The sequence below is a fragment of the Vulpes lagopus genome, chromosome 6 (assembly GCF_018345385.1).
Source record: "Vulpes lagopus strain Blue_001 chromosome 6, ASM1834538v1, whole genome shotgun sequence".
Lineage (NCBI taxonomy): Eukaryota > Metazoa > Chordata > Mammalia > Carnivora > Canidae > Vulpes > Vulpes lagopus.
In genome coordinates this window covers 9914345-9925629 of record NC_054829.1, presented here as the reverse complement: position 1 = coordinate 9925629, position 11285 = coordinate 9914345, and the positions used below count along the sequence as shown (strand labels likewise).

The 11285-nt window shown below is 44.0% G+C and overlaps 1 protein-coding gene across 1 annotated transcript; it reads right to left on the bottom strand.

Moving 5' to 3' along the window:
• Nucleotides 1-502: 502 nt before the first annotated feature.
• SERPINA9 (serpin family A member 9) lies at nucleotides 503-11025 on the bottom strand. The gene is made up of 4 exons (XM_041759962.1): nucleotides 10414-11025; nucleotides 4297-4570; nucleotides 2232-2379; nucleotides 503-742 (listed from the first exon to the last, which is right to left on the bottom strand). Exons 1-4 carry the CDS (start codon nucleotides 10799-10801, stop codon nucleotides 539-541), a joined length of 1014 nt encoding a protein of 337 aa, XP_041615896.1. The 5' UTR covers nucleotides 10802-11025; the 3' UTR covers nucleotides 503-538.
• Nucleotides 11026-11285: the final 260 nt, after the last annotated feature.

The following is an 11285-nucleotide window of genomic DNA, read 5'->3' as shown; positions in this document are numbered from 1 at the left end:
CTGGTCTGTCTGACTCCCTCCCAGCATCTACTAGGTGTTGAGTGAGTTTTTGTTGGAATGGATGAATGAAATCACTCAGCCCCTGAAATGTCGCATCATGACAACCTGGCCACTAGGAGTTAGCCCATAACCATGATCAGATTCGGACTCTGAAGGCACGGGGGAGCATTGTTCTTGGCTGGATCCTCGTTTAGGGCCTGTTGATTTTTTTTACTGTAATTCTGCAATAAAGGTGACTGCCCTGCAGATTACCCTTCCCAAGGGCTCCGAGGAATGGGAATGTGTCAACCAGAAACCTCCATGAAGCTAGTTACCTGGGAGTATTTGTGGAAAAGAGTGCTGATGGAGGGTGATGGGGCTTTGGATTGTGACCTGGATCCCTGCTGACTTTTACTGGCCCCTCAAAGTGGCATCCCGGCAGCAGATGCATCTCCTCAGAGCAGGAGGAGACACGTCCGCAGGTCACACCAGGATTGTCACAACGTGATTTATTTCCTTGGGGTTTACAACATGTACTGAGTTAGCCGGAACTTTCCACCTAGAATTTGGTGGGATTTTCCACTTTCCCTAGGAAGAGAATGGCGTCTGTGGCCCTGTTGATCAGCAGCAGAAGGAAGGACCTATTGAAGCGGACGACGGTGTGGGAGGGGCCATCCTTTGACCGCACGATGAGCTTGGTGGCGGTGGCCGCTGCGGCTTCAGTGCCCTCCTCGCTGACATCCAGCACAGCCTTGTGGGTGGCCTGCCGAGGGAACAACAGATGTCAGCGGTCCCTGTGGAGGTGCCTCTGCTTCACTGAGCTTTGAGGTTCTGCCTAGGAACAGAGATGCCCCCCTCTGGGGGCCTCAAGCTCACTGCACCAGATGCCGGGCATTAGGTGCACAGGTGTCACTGATACTGGTCAACTGGGTCCCTAAGTGTGGGGCTGAGTGGTTATAAATGCACATCAGAAAGCCTGGGGTTGTTGAGTCCTGGTCCTGCCCCTTTACTGTGGCAAAAATTCTGGGTGCTGCTGCCTGCACTCCAAATCTCTGAAAGGGCCATGGTAACGGGGTAGAGCCCGCAAGATCATTGGGTGACTTAAACGAGATCACACAAAGTGCGGTGTTATGAAATATTGGATCCCTTCTGGTCTTCTAGGGAAGAGACTTACCCAGGGGGCCTGAGAACTCTCAACAGTTGTTGTTCACATGTGCACATAAGCACATAACGGGAAATGGACCATTACACTCAGCAGACTCCATTGAGACCTCTGTATTCTTTCCCCAGACACCAATGACAAAAGTCCCTTCAGGGACCCAGGATCACTTCTGACCATCCTAATCTATTATCAAAATACATTTTTAGGGGCACCTGGGTGGCTCAGTCGGTTAAGTGTCTGCCTTCTGCTCAGGTCATGATCCCGGGGTCTTGGGATGGAGCCCCATGTCAGGCTCCCTGCCCAGTAGGGAGTCTGTTTCTCCCTCTCCCTCTCCTGTTCCCCCTGTTTGTGCTCTCTCTCTCTCTGTCAAATAAATAAATTAAATCTTTAAAAAACACATTTTTCAGTCAGGGATCAGAAACCCATAGGTAGACAAGGACCAGACTGCTTGTTAGAGCTGGGGGCACACAGGACACCTGGAGGGCCCACTCTCACTAATGGGGACTCATGGCTCAGCTCTGGCTAATGGATGTTACATAGGGTTTGGGCTCACTGTTGCCATGTGGGAATTGGACTCTGTGATTTCTTTCAAGACAATCAGAAATCTATACTTTAAAGTGCAATGTTCTACATGTTAGAAATTGGTTCTCTTTTTTTCTTTTTAGCACCGCAGACCAAGCACAGCACATCTATAGGGTACAAATGGCCCATGGGCAGCCAGTTTGACTTCAGTGTGAGGACCTAGGCGTCAGGGAGGTGAGGTCGAATACCAGGTGTGTTTCTGCTTGTCTGTAACAGTTGTTGAAGCAGAAGTGCTACCTTCCCAGGAGAGGCCTGGGAGGCCATAGTTGGATCTTAGGAACATGTGTTTGAGGCATAAAAAAGGGGTAAAACTTGCCTGTGTATCAGGGGGATGGTGGCCATAAAGCCACAGGCCTGGCAGCCATGAAATTCAGCCCTACGTTTGCCACAGAGAAGTCACTTTTCCTCTCGGGGTCTGTGTTTCCTTATCAATGAGAGGCAAGGGTTTGATTAGCCATTCACTGGAGGCCCTTCCAGCTCTGGCAAATGTTCTCATGGACCAACTCACTTTGGAAAGCTGCAGGAAGTCTCTCTTTGTGATTCCAGAAAAATCAGCATTTTTATCAAAGGCATCCCGGATGCCCATCTTCGGGAGGATGGTTTCCAGGTCATAGGAGGCAGAAAGGGAAAATTTTGGAATGAACACCTCTATCCACCTATGGGGATGGGGAAAAAGGAAAAGGTGATGTCAGAGGCCCCTTGGTCTCTATCTATGCTTCTAGGTGGCATTTCAGGAGGCTTTCTTCTTCATCTAGCTAATTCTGGTTGCTGCTAAAGTAGTCCACACATCCCCAACAACCAACCCAGGTTGCTCTGGAGGTAAGCCCCCTGGATGAGCAAGTCTGGCACTGTAGATGAATGAGAAGGAAGGGGACCCCCTAATAAGGTAATAGAGCACAGATGAGGGGCCAGCAAGGGAGCCTGTGGCAGCAACCCATGGGGGATACCAGGCAGTGATGATGGAAGCCTGTCTGCCATCCCTGGCCTGGCATGCCCCCCACCCCTGCCAGCCCTTCCTGAGACAAACCCTGCTGAGCCCTGAGAGCAGCAGAGTCCAATAGAACTTTCTGCAAGGCTGGAAATATTCTCGTGCCGTCCAGTAGATTAGCCACTAGTTGTACATGTGGCTTTACATGAGGAAAAATAATCGTAGTTTTATCCAATTTTAATTAATGTAAATTTAAATAACTACATGAGGCTAGAAATTAATCAGCACAGCCATGGCGTTCAGCAAAAATTTTCCTTCCTTTGCAATGGTTTCCCTGAACCAAGAGTGAACAGCCCACATTTATTGAGCTTTTAGTATGCCCCAGGTATCATCCCAGGCACATTCATGAGCTTCATTTCCATTTTAAAGATGTTAAGATATAGTTTTAGTGCTTAGACTGAGGTCATGTATCTGGTAAGTCACAGAAAGGAAAGCACAGAAGTGCTGGGTGGACACTTGCGTTCTCATCGAGGGGCATCTAGCACAATGGACAGCTCTCTCTTCCCTGCAACTGCTCCCTGAGCTGGCCTGGCCAACCCCTCCCTGCTCTGTCTGCCAATCTTCACAGATTGCCCCTTACCCCAGCCTCGGTGCTGACTCCTCTGTCCAGCCGTGGCTGCTATCAGAGAAGAAACTTCTGTAGGATCAAGGAATCCTACAAGTGTTCCTTGATTCCCAACTGTGCCTCTTTGCCGGTGTTGACTCCTTTACCAAAAGTGCCCTTCCCGAGCCTCTATGCCCTTACTCAGACCTCCACATCCTATCTATGCTCCTGACTCAAATGCACCACCTCCTTGAAGCCTTCAGTGGGTCCCAGTTGAAAGCCATCTCTCTTTGCTCAGAAGCTCCTCAGTGCACTCCCTGCCTCACCACCCCCACCCCCTGCCCTGAGAAACTGTAATTCTTGAATTACAGTTATCCCTGATCCTGTCTTTGTCTCCTCCTGGGCTGTGGGCACCTGGGAATGGTGGCTGACAATGGCTGAAAATGCCAAGAAAATATTCCTAAGAGATTGTACCTAAGATTTTGACATCCCTTTTTATATTATGGTTAACAACCTTTTGATAGTCTAATAGTAATCTTACTATTAGGTAACGTTATCAAATATGCACAATCTTCCTGGCACTGTTCTAAGCACTTTATAAAGAGTAACTTGTTTTTATCTTTTCAACAACTTATGGGTTGAGTAATATTATTATCCTCATTGTCAATGCTTCTCTTGCCTGTTTATTTTTATAGAATCATTCCATGGAATTTAACATCAGACTGACTGATAGAGTGAGTGCTGTTAGCGTGGAATTGCTAATGACATAAGAGTGTTGAGGGGACATATTAGCTACATGCCCTTGGGCAATTTGCCTCCCTTACTAGAGCCTCTACTTCCTGTTCTGTAGATGGGGGGTGATAGTGCTCTTCATCTGTCAGGTGGTCATGAAGTTCAAGTGAGAACACAGCCCAAGTTCATTATCCAGCAAGTAGCTGGCACTCAGTTGGCATTCAACAGCTGCTATCATGGTCTTTCCCCTGTCCTTAGAGGTACACCACCACCCGCCTCAGGTCTCAGGAGACTGACACGACTTCCCACCTCTTCTGGAGTAAGTGATTCCATTTCCTCAGCGTCCTAGATGACAAGGCCTGCTCCAGTTGCCTCATCTTGCCCTGGCCAGGGAGGACAAAGAAGGCTGCAGTGTCTTCATCATAGTCCATCCGTAGCACAGAGCATCCCAGCTCTGCATCCACTCCAAAAGCAAACTCTTCCACCTGGTGCATCATTGGGACCTTCACTGTGGTCCTCTTACCCACCAGGAATGGGGAGCTCTTACTCGTATATCCAGGGTTAAAAGGCTTCTCCCACTTGCCTAACAGAGAGAGAAGAGAGGTCTTTATGTCTAACTCAGTGAGGTGAAGACAGCAAACATGAAGAATGAGGGATCTCTGAAAACTCGCTCCTCCATGAAAGCAATGAGAAAACTGCCCACAGTGGTCAGAATTAACTTTCTTAGAACTCTAGAAATTAACCAAACTCTTTCAGCCAATTAGGGAACAGTTCATTAAAGTGAAGCAGCTAAATCTTGGTAAGAAAGTGAGCTTTGTGGTATTTTAACTTGTCCTACTTGCATTCCTCTTGTCCTAACTCTTCAATAATAGCCTGGAAAAGTAATAGCCTGTGTTTGCAGTGAAATCCAGCAGGCTAGCAGCCACTGAGGGGGGAAAAATAGGGCTGGAACCCTTTCAAAGACTCATTCCCAAAAAACTGTTATTTGACCTGTCTTGTGCTTCCCTGGAAGGCATCACTTGCTAAACTGTCTGTATTTGATCTGTTTTGGAGCTCAACCAGTAAAAAAGGCTATTTCTCAGAGGAAATTAGTCAAAAGCAGTCACAAGCTGTGATAAATTTTGCAGCTGCTGGAGGCAGGAGGTAACAGGGCAAACAACAGACTAATCACAAAGGTTAACAGGACAGGCGGGGCAGGACTGGCATGTGCAAATGTGACAGAGTAAGGACCTCTGCATATTTCCCCCATCAAAAAGACAATGAGAAAAACTGGCAAAGATGTCCAGAATCAACTCTTTTGGAACTCTGAAATTAACTAAAGACTTCCAGCAACCTGGGGAGAGTAAATTCAAGAAAAATGGCCAAACCTCAATAAGAACAGTCAATTTCATGGTCATTTTAATTTGTGCCAATCCCATCCCCTGCTCTCTAGCTCTGCAGTAGCCTTGAAAAACGCCAGCCTGTATTCCCAATACCATTGGAAGAACTGATCTAGAGGTCTTTCAAAGACTCATTTTCAAACAATTATTATTACTTGACCTCTCTGGTAGTTACCTGGAAGACCCCACTTACAAGGTTGATTGGTGCTCACTCAGTGCCTAAGGCCTTCTTCCCAGGGAGTTGGAACTTTTTGTTAGAAAGAAGTACAGGTGAAAAAAAAAAAGGCAAAGAAAGAAAGAAGTACAGGCAAATGTTTTAGTATCATGGTTGTCTGAATGAGGATAATAGATCAAACAATAAAGTGATCAAAAATTCTGAAAGGTAAAGCTAAGGAATAAGATGTCTATAGGAGACATATTTGGAAAGTTTCAATATATCCTGGGCATTTAGAAGCTACATGCAGGTATAAAGCTGAATGTATATTTAAAAAAAAATGAGAAGGCTTTAAGTGCATACTTACGGCTGACCTTGAGGGTCTGCATAAACAGAAAGTGAAGACTGAGTTGGAGTTATAAACTTCCTGGCTGAGTGTTGATGGCATACTGTATTGTGCACACAAAAGTCTTCAGCAAAGACTTTTATTTGTTCTAGGCACTTAAGAAATTTCTGCCCAATCATAGCTAACCATTTAACTAAACAAGAAGACACTTCGGTGACCACACATGACGAACTATAGACTTTAAAAATAATAATAATACAGAAAAATCACTGAACAAACAACAACTATTGTAACAAGTGAAAACAACAAATCTTTGGAAGGGAAGAATCTGATTTTCAGAGTTGTCACACTACATAATTTTAAAAATCCAGCTTTTACAAAAAAAATATGAGACATAAAAAGAAAGTATGGACCATACCCAAGGAAAAAAACAATCTACTAATATCAGAAATAAAAGAAGGAACAGGGATGTCTGGGTGGCTCAGTGGTTGAGCATCTGTCTTCTGCTTAGGGTGTGATCCCAGGGTACTGAGATTGAATCCTGAGTTGGGTTCCCTGCAGGAAGCCTGCTTCTCCTCCCTCTACCTGTGTCTCTGTCTTCCTCTCTCTCCGTGTCTCTCCTGAATAAATAGATAAAATCGTTAAGAAAAAAAAAAGGAGGAACAGTGCCATAGATCTTATGGACATGGAAAGGAAAATAAAGGAGTACTATAAACAACTCTATGCCCACAAATTTGATAACCTAGACGAAATATTCCAATTTTCCAATGTTTGCAAAGGAAGAAATAAACACTATGAATATGCCTATATCTATGAAAGAAATTGACAATCACTAATAACCTTCCAAAACACCAGGTCTAGATAGATTCACTAGTGAATTGTACCAAACATTTAAGAAAGAAATTATGCCAATTCTTTACAATGTCTTTCAGAGGATAGAAGTAGAGAACATACTTCTAACTTGTTCTATAAAGCCAGCATTACCTTTTTTTTTTTAAAGGTTTTATTTATTTATTCACAAGAGACACAGAGAGAGAGAGAGAGAGAAAGAGAGAGAGAGAGGCAGAGACACAAGCTGAGGGAGAAGCAGGCTCCATGCAGGGAGCCTGATGCAGGACTCGATCCCCGGACTCCAGGATCATGCCCTGGGCCGAAGGCAGGCGCTAAACTGCTGAGCCATGGAGATGTCCCACCAGCATTACTTTAATACCAAAATCAGACAAAGACATTGCAAGAAAGGAAAACTATAGATCAATATGTGTCATGAACATAGATGCAAAATGCTCCATGAAATATTAGCAATCAAATTTGATAATGTATAAAAATAAGTATGCACCACAACCAAATGGGGTTTATCCCAGGTTCGTAAGGCTGGTTCAACATTTGAAAATAAATTAATGTAACACATCATCAAGAAGCTAAGGAAGAGAAATTAATCATATCAATAGATGAAGCTAAAGCATTTGACAAAATCCAACACCCTTTCATAATAAAAGTTCTCAGCAAACTAGGAATAAAGGGGAACTTCCTCAGTTTGATTAAAAATACCTACAAAAAGCCTACAGCTAACATCATACTTAATGATGAGAAACTCAAAGCTTTCCCACTAAGATCATGTATAATAAAAGGATGTCCCCTTTCACCACTTCATTTCAGTATTTTACTAGAAGCTATAGCTAATGTAATAAGACAAGAAAAAGAATAAAAAATATACATTGTGGGAAGAAATAAAACTGTCTTTGTTCACGGATGACACGATTGTCCTTGTAGAAAATCCAAGAATCAACAAAAGAACTCCTTGAACTAATAAATGATTATAGCAAGGTTAATATGCAAAAGTCGATTACTTTTCCATATGCCATCAGTGAACAAGTGGAATTTGAAGCTAAAAACACAATACCATTTACATTTGCATCCAACAAAATACTTAGGTATAAACCTAACAAAATATGTATAAGATCTATATGAAGAAAATTATAAAACTCTGATGAATGAAATTAAAGAACTAAATGAATGGAAAGATATTCCATTTTCATGGAATAGAAAGACTCAATATTGTTAAGATGTAAGTTCTACCCAGCTTGATCTATAGATTCAATGCAATCCCAATCAAAATCCCAGCAAATTATATTATAGATATTAACAGACTAACACTACAGTTTATACAAAAAGCAAAAGACCTAGAATAGGCAACACATTATTGATGGAAGAGAACAAAGTTGGAGGAATGACAATAACCAACTTCAAGATTTACTATAAAGCTATGGTACTCAAGCCAGTGTGGTATTGGTGAAGAATAGACAGATCAATGGAACAAAGAGGGAGCTTATGAATAGACCCACATAAATGTAGTCAACTGATCTTTGGCAAAGGAGTACAGGCAACACAATGGAGGAAAAATAGTCCTTTTAACAAATGGTATTGGGACAACTGGCATTCATATGAAAAGAAAAAAAAGAATCTAGATACATACTTTATATCTTTCACAAAAATTAACTCAGAATAGATCACAGACTAAATATAAAACACAAATCTATAAAACACCTAGAAGATAATATAAGAGAAAAACTAGATGAGCTTGGGTATGGCAATAATTTTTAGATATAACACCAAAGGCATGATGCCTGAAAGAAATCCAAACTTCATTAAAATGTAAACTTCAGCTCCATAAAAGACCAAGAATGAAAAGCCACACAGCAGACTAGGAGAAAATATTTGAAAAGATGCACCTGATAAAAGACTGTGATCCAAAATATGCAAAGAACTCTTGAAACATAAATAAGAAAACAAACAACTGGATTAAAAGAGTGGGCCAAAAACCATGACAGATACTTCACCAAAGATGATATGCAGATGACAGATAAAGATGAAAAGCTGCTCTGTATCAGATGTCATCAGGGAAATGCAAATTAAAACAGCAATGAGATACCACAAGACACCCATTCAAATGGCCCAAATCTGGAACAATGACACCACCAAATACTGGCGAGGATGTAGAGCAACAAGGACTCACACGCTGCTAGTGGGAACACAAATAGTAGAACCACTTTGGAGGACAGTTTAGTGGTTTCTTCCCAAACCAAACATACATTTGCCATACAATCCTGCAAACACGCTCCTTGGTATAAGGAATTAAAAACTATGTCCAAGTAAAACCCTGCACATATGATTCTATTTATATAAAATGTCCAGAATAGGCAAATCTATAGAGGTGGAAAGTCCATTACTTGTTTCTAGGGGAAGCGCAGAGTGCTCACAGATAAGGGTCTCTTTTTGAGGTGCTGATATGTCCTGGAGTTACAAAGTGGCCGTATTGGCACAACCTTGTAGATATACTAAAACCCAAACCCCACTGAATTGTGCAATTTAACTTGGTGGATTTTGTGGTACATGAATTATAATTCAATTAAAAAATAAGATGAAATAAAATGGAATAACTTATATAAAAAACAGGAGACTTAAAGGAGGCTCAGAGCATATTACTTCTTTTTCCTTTCCCACCCTTCTTACAGAATGGATGGATAAATGGGTGGAAGGTGAACAGGTGGATAGAGGGAAAGAGAAATGGGGGAAGGAGGAATGGCAGGAGGGAGAAAAGAAGGGAAGGGGAGAAAGGGGAAGGGGGAGGGATGATACAGTGGTGTTGGTGACAGCTCTGCTGAAGTTGGTTCTGTCATCATCCATCCAGTAAGCAGAGAGACTCGCACACATCAGGCTCTCAATACATGATAGATCTTGTAAAGCACCTGCCCAGGATCATGAGCAAGTAAGGGGCAAAGTAAAATTCAGACCCAGGGCTGTCTGACTTCAACGCCCATGTCCATGCTGTAGTAGCACGGTGTCTCTGTAAACTGTAAAGCTCTAGACAGATGTCCAGGGGATGTGAATGGCAGTTACACTGGCGTGTCTGCACTTCCACACCTATGAAAGTGCTCTGGCTTTTGGATTTACCTCTTGAGCTGGGTTTTCAGAGAACTCTGTGTCCCTCCTCGAAACCTTCAGGGGCCACTAGGGCTGCTGCTAGTAGCAAGAGATGAGGTCTTACTCCCATGCTAATTTCCAGAAGATTTTCCCCATGGGCTGCCCAGTGACCCCAATGGACACATACTCAGGCTAACCAAAGACAGAGCTGAATGAACCCCCAACGTAATCGATGAACTGAAGCTAAGGGAGGAAGCAGGAGGTATTCACGGTCATGCAGCCAGCTCATTCCAATGGGAAGTCCAAGTTCAGACTTCCCATTACCTGACTATGCCATCTGGGGTTTGTTTAGCTTGCTTATTAAACCAGGGTAAAAAAACAAACATTAACATAAAAATCAACCTCTTGGGGTCCCCGAGTGGCTCAGTGGTTTAGCACCTGCCTTTGGCCCGGGGCGTGATCCTGGGGTCCCAGGATCAAGTCCCGCATTAGGCTCCCTGCATGGAGCCTGCTTCTCCCTCTGCCTGTGTCTCTGCCTCTCTCTCTGTCTCTCTCTGTCTCTCATGAATAAATAAATAAAATCTTTTAAAAAAACAAAAAACAAAATCAACCTCTCAGCGTCTTACCTTTAAAGAAAATGTGATTCACTAGGACCATGACCGTCAGAGGTTCAAGGCTTTGGATTAAGTTTACCACCTTCCCTTTGGTCTCCTTCTCCACATAGCTGTTTATCTTCTCCCGGGCAGTAGAGGAGCTAGAGAAATCTGTAGAAAAGACTTTTGACTCATAGAGCCTCTTGACGTCATCCAAGAAATTTGTCTGCAGCCACAGCTCCTTTTTGATAAAGAGGACACTCCCCATCCTCAAGTCCAGGTCTTTGCCGGGGACTCGAAGTGAGTGGAGCAGGTGCTGGAAGGCCTGGTGGATGGAGGACTCTGGCAGGTGTGTGAGGTTGAATCCCAGGCCCTGGAGGATCTGGGTCTTGGTGGCTGAGCGAGCCCCGAGGGAGAGCATGGCCAGGCAAGCAGAGACACTCAACGGGGAGAAGAAGACGTTCTGGTCTGGTGTCTTCAAGATCAGCCTCTGGTACAGGCGGAAGGCGAAGTTGGTGTTGCTGGAAGACAGCTGGGAGGCGGCGGTGCTCCTTGTGGAGGACGGGCAGGGGGAGCCTTTGCTGGGGGCCCGGGGAGGGGGTACACAGTAGATTGGAGCGGAGATGCTGACAATGAAGAAAAGTCGATAAAAGGAACATGCCATCTTGGAATGAAGTAAGTCTGTAAGAGAGGAGAGAACCACTGAGGGAAGGTAAGCTGAGCCTCTGGCCCCCGAATCAGACACCTTGCAATGCCCCACCCTGTTCTCAATAGAATGGGGACACGTGTAGGGACACCCGGGTGGCTCAGTGGTTGAGCATCTGCCTTCAGCTCAGGGCCTGATCCTGGATCAAGTCCCACATTGGGCTCCCCCCAGGGAGCCTGCTTCTCCCTCTGCCTGTGTC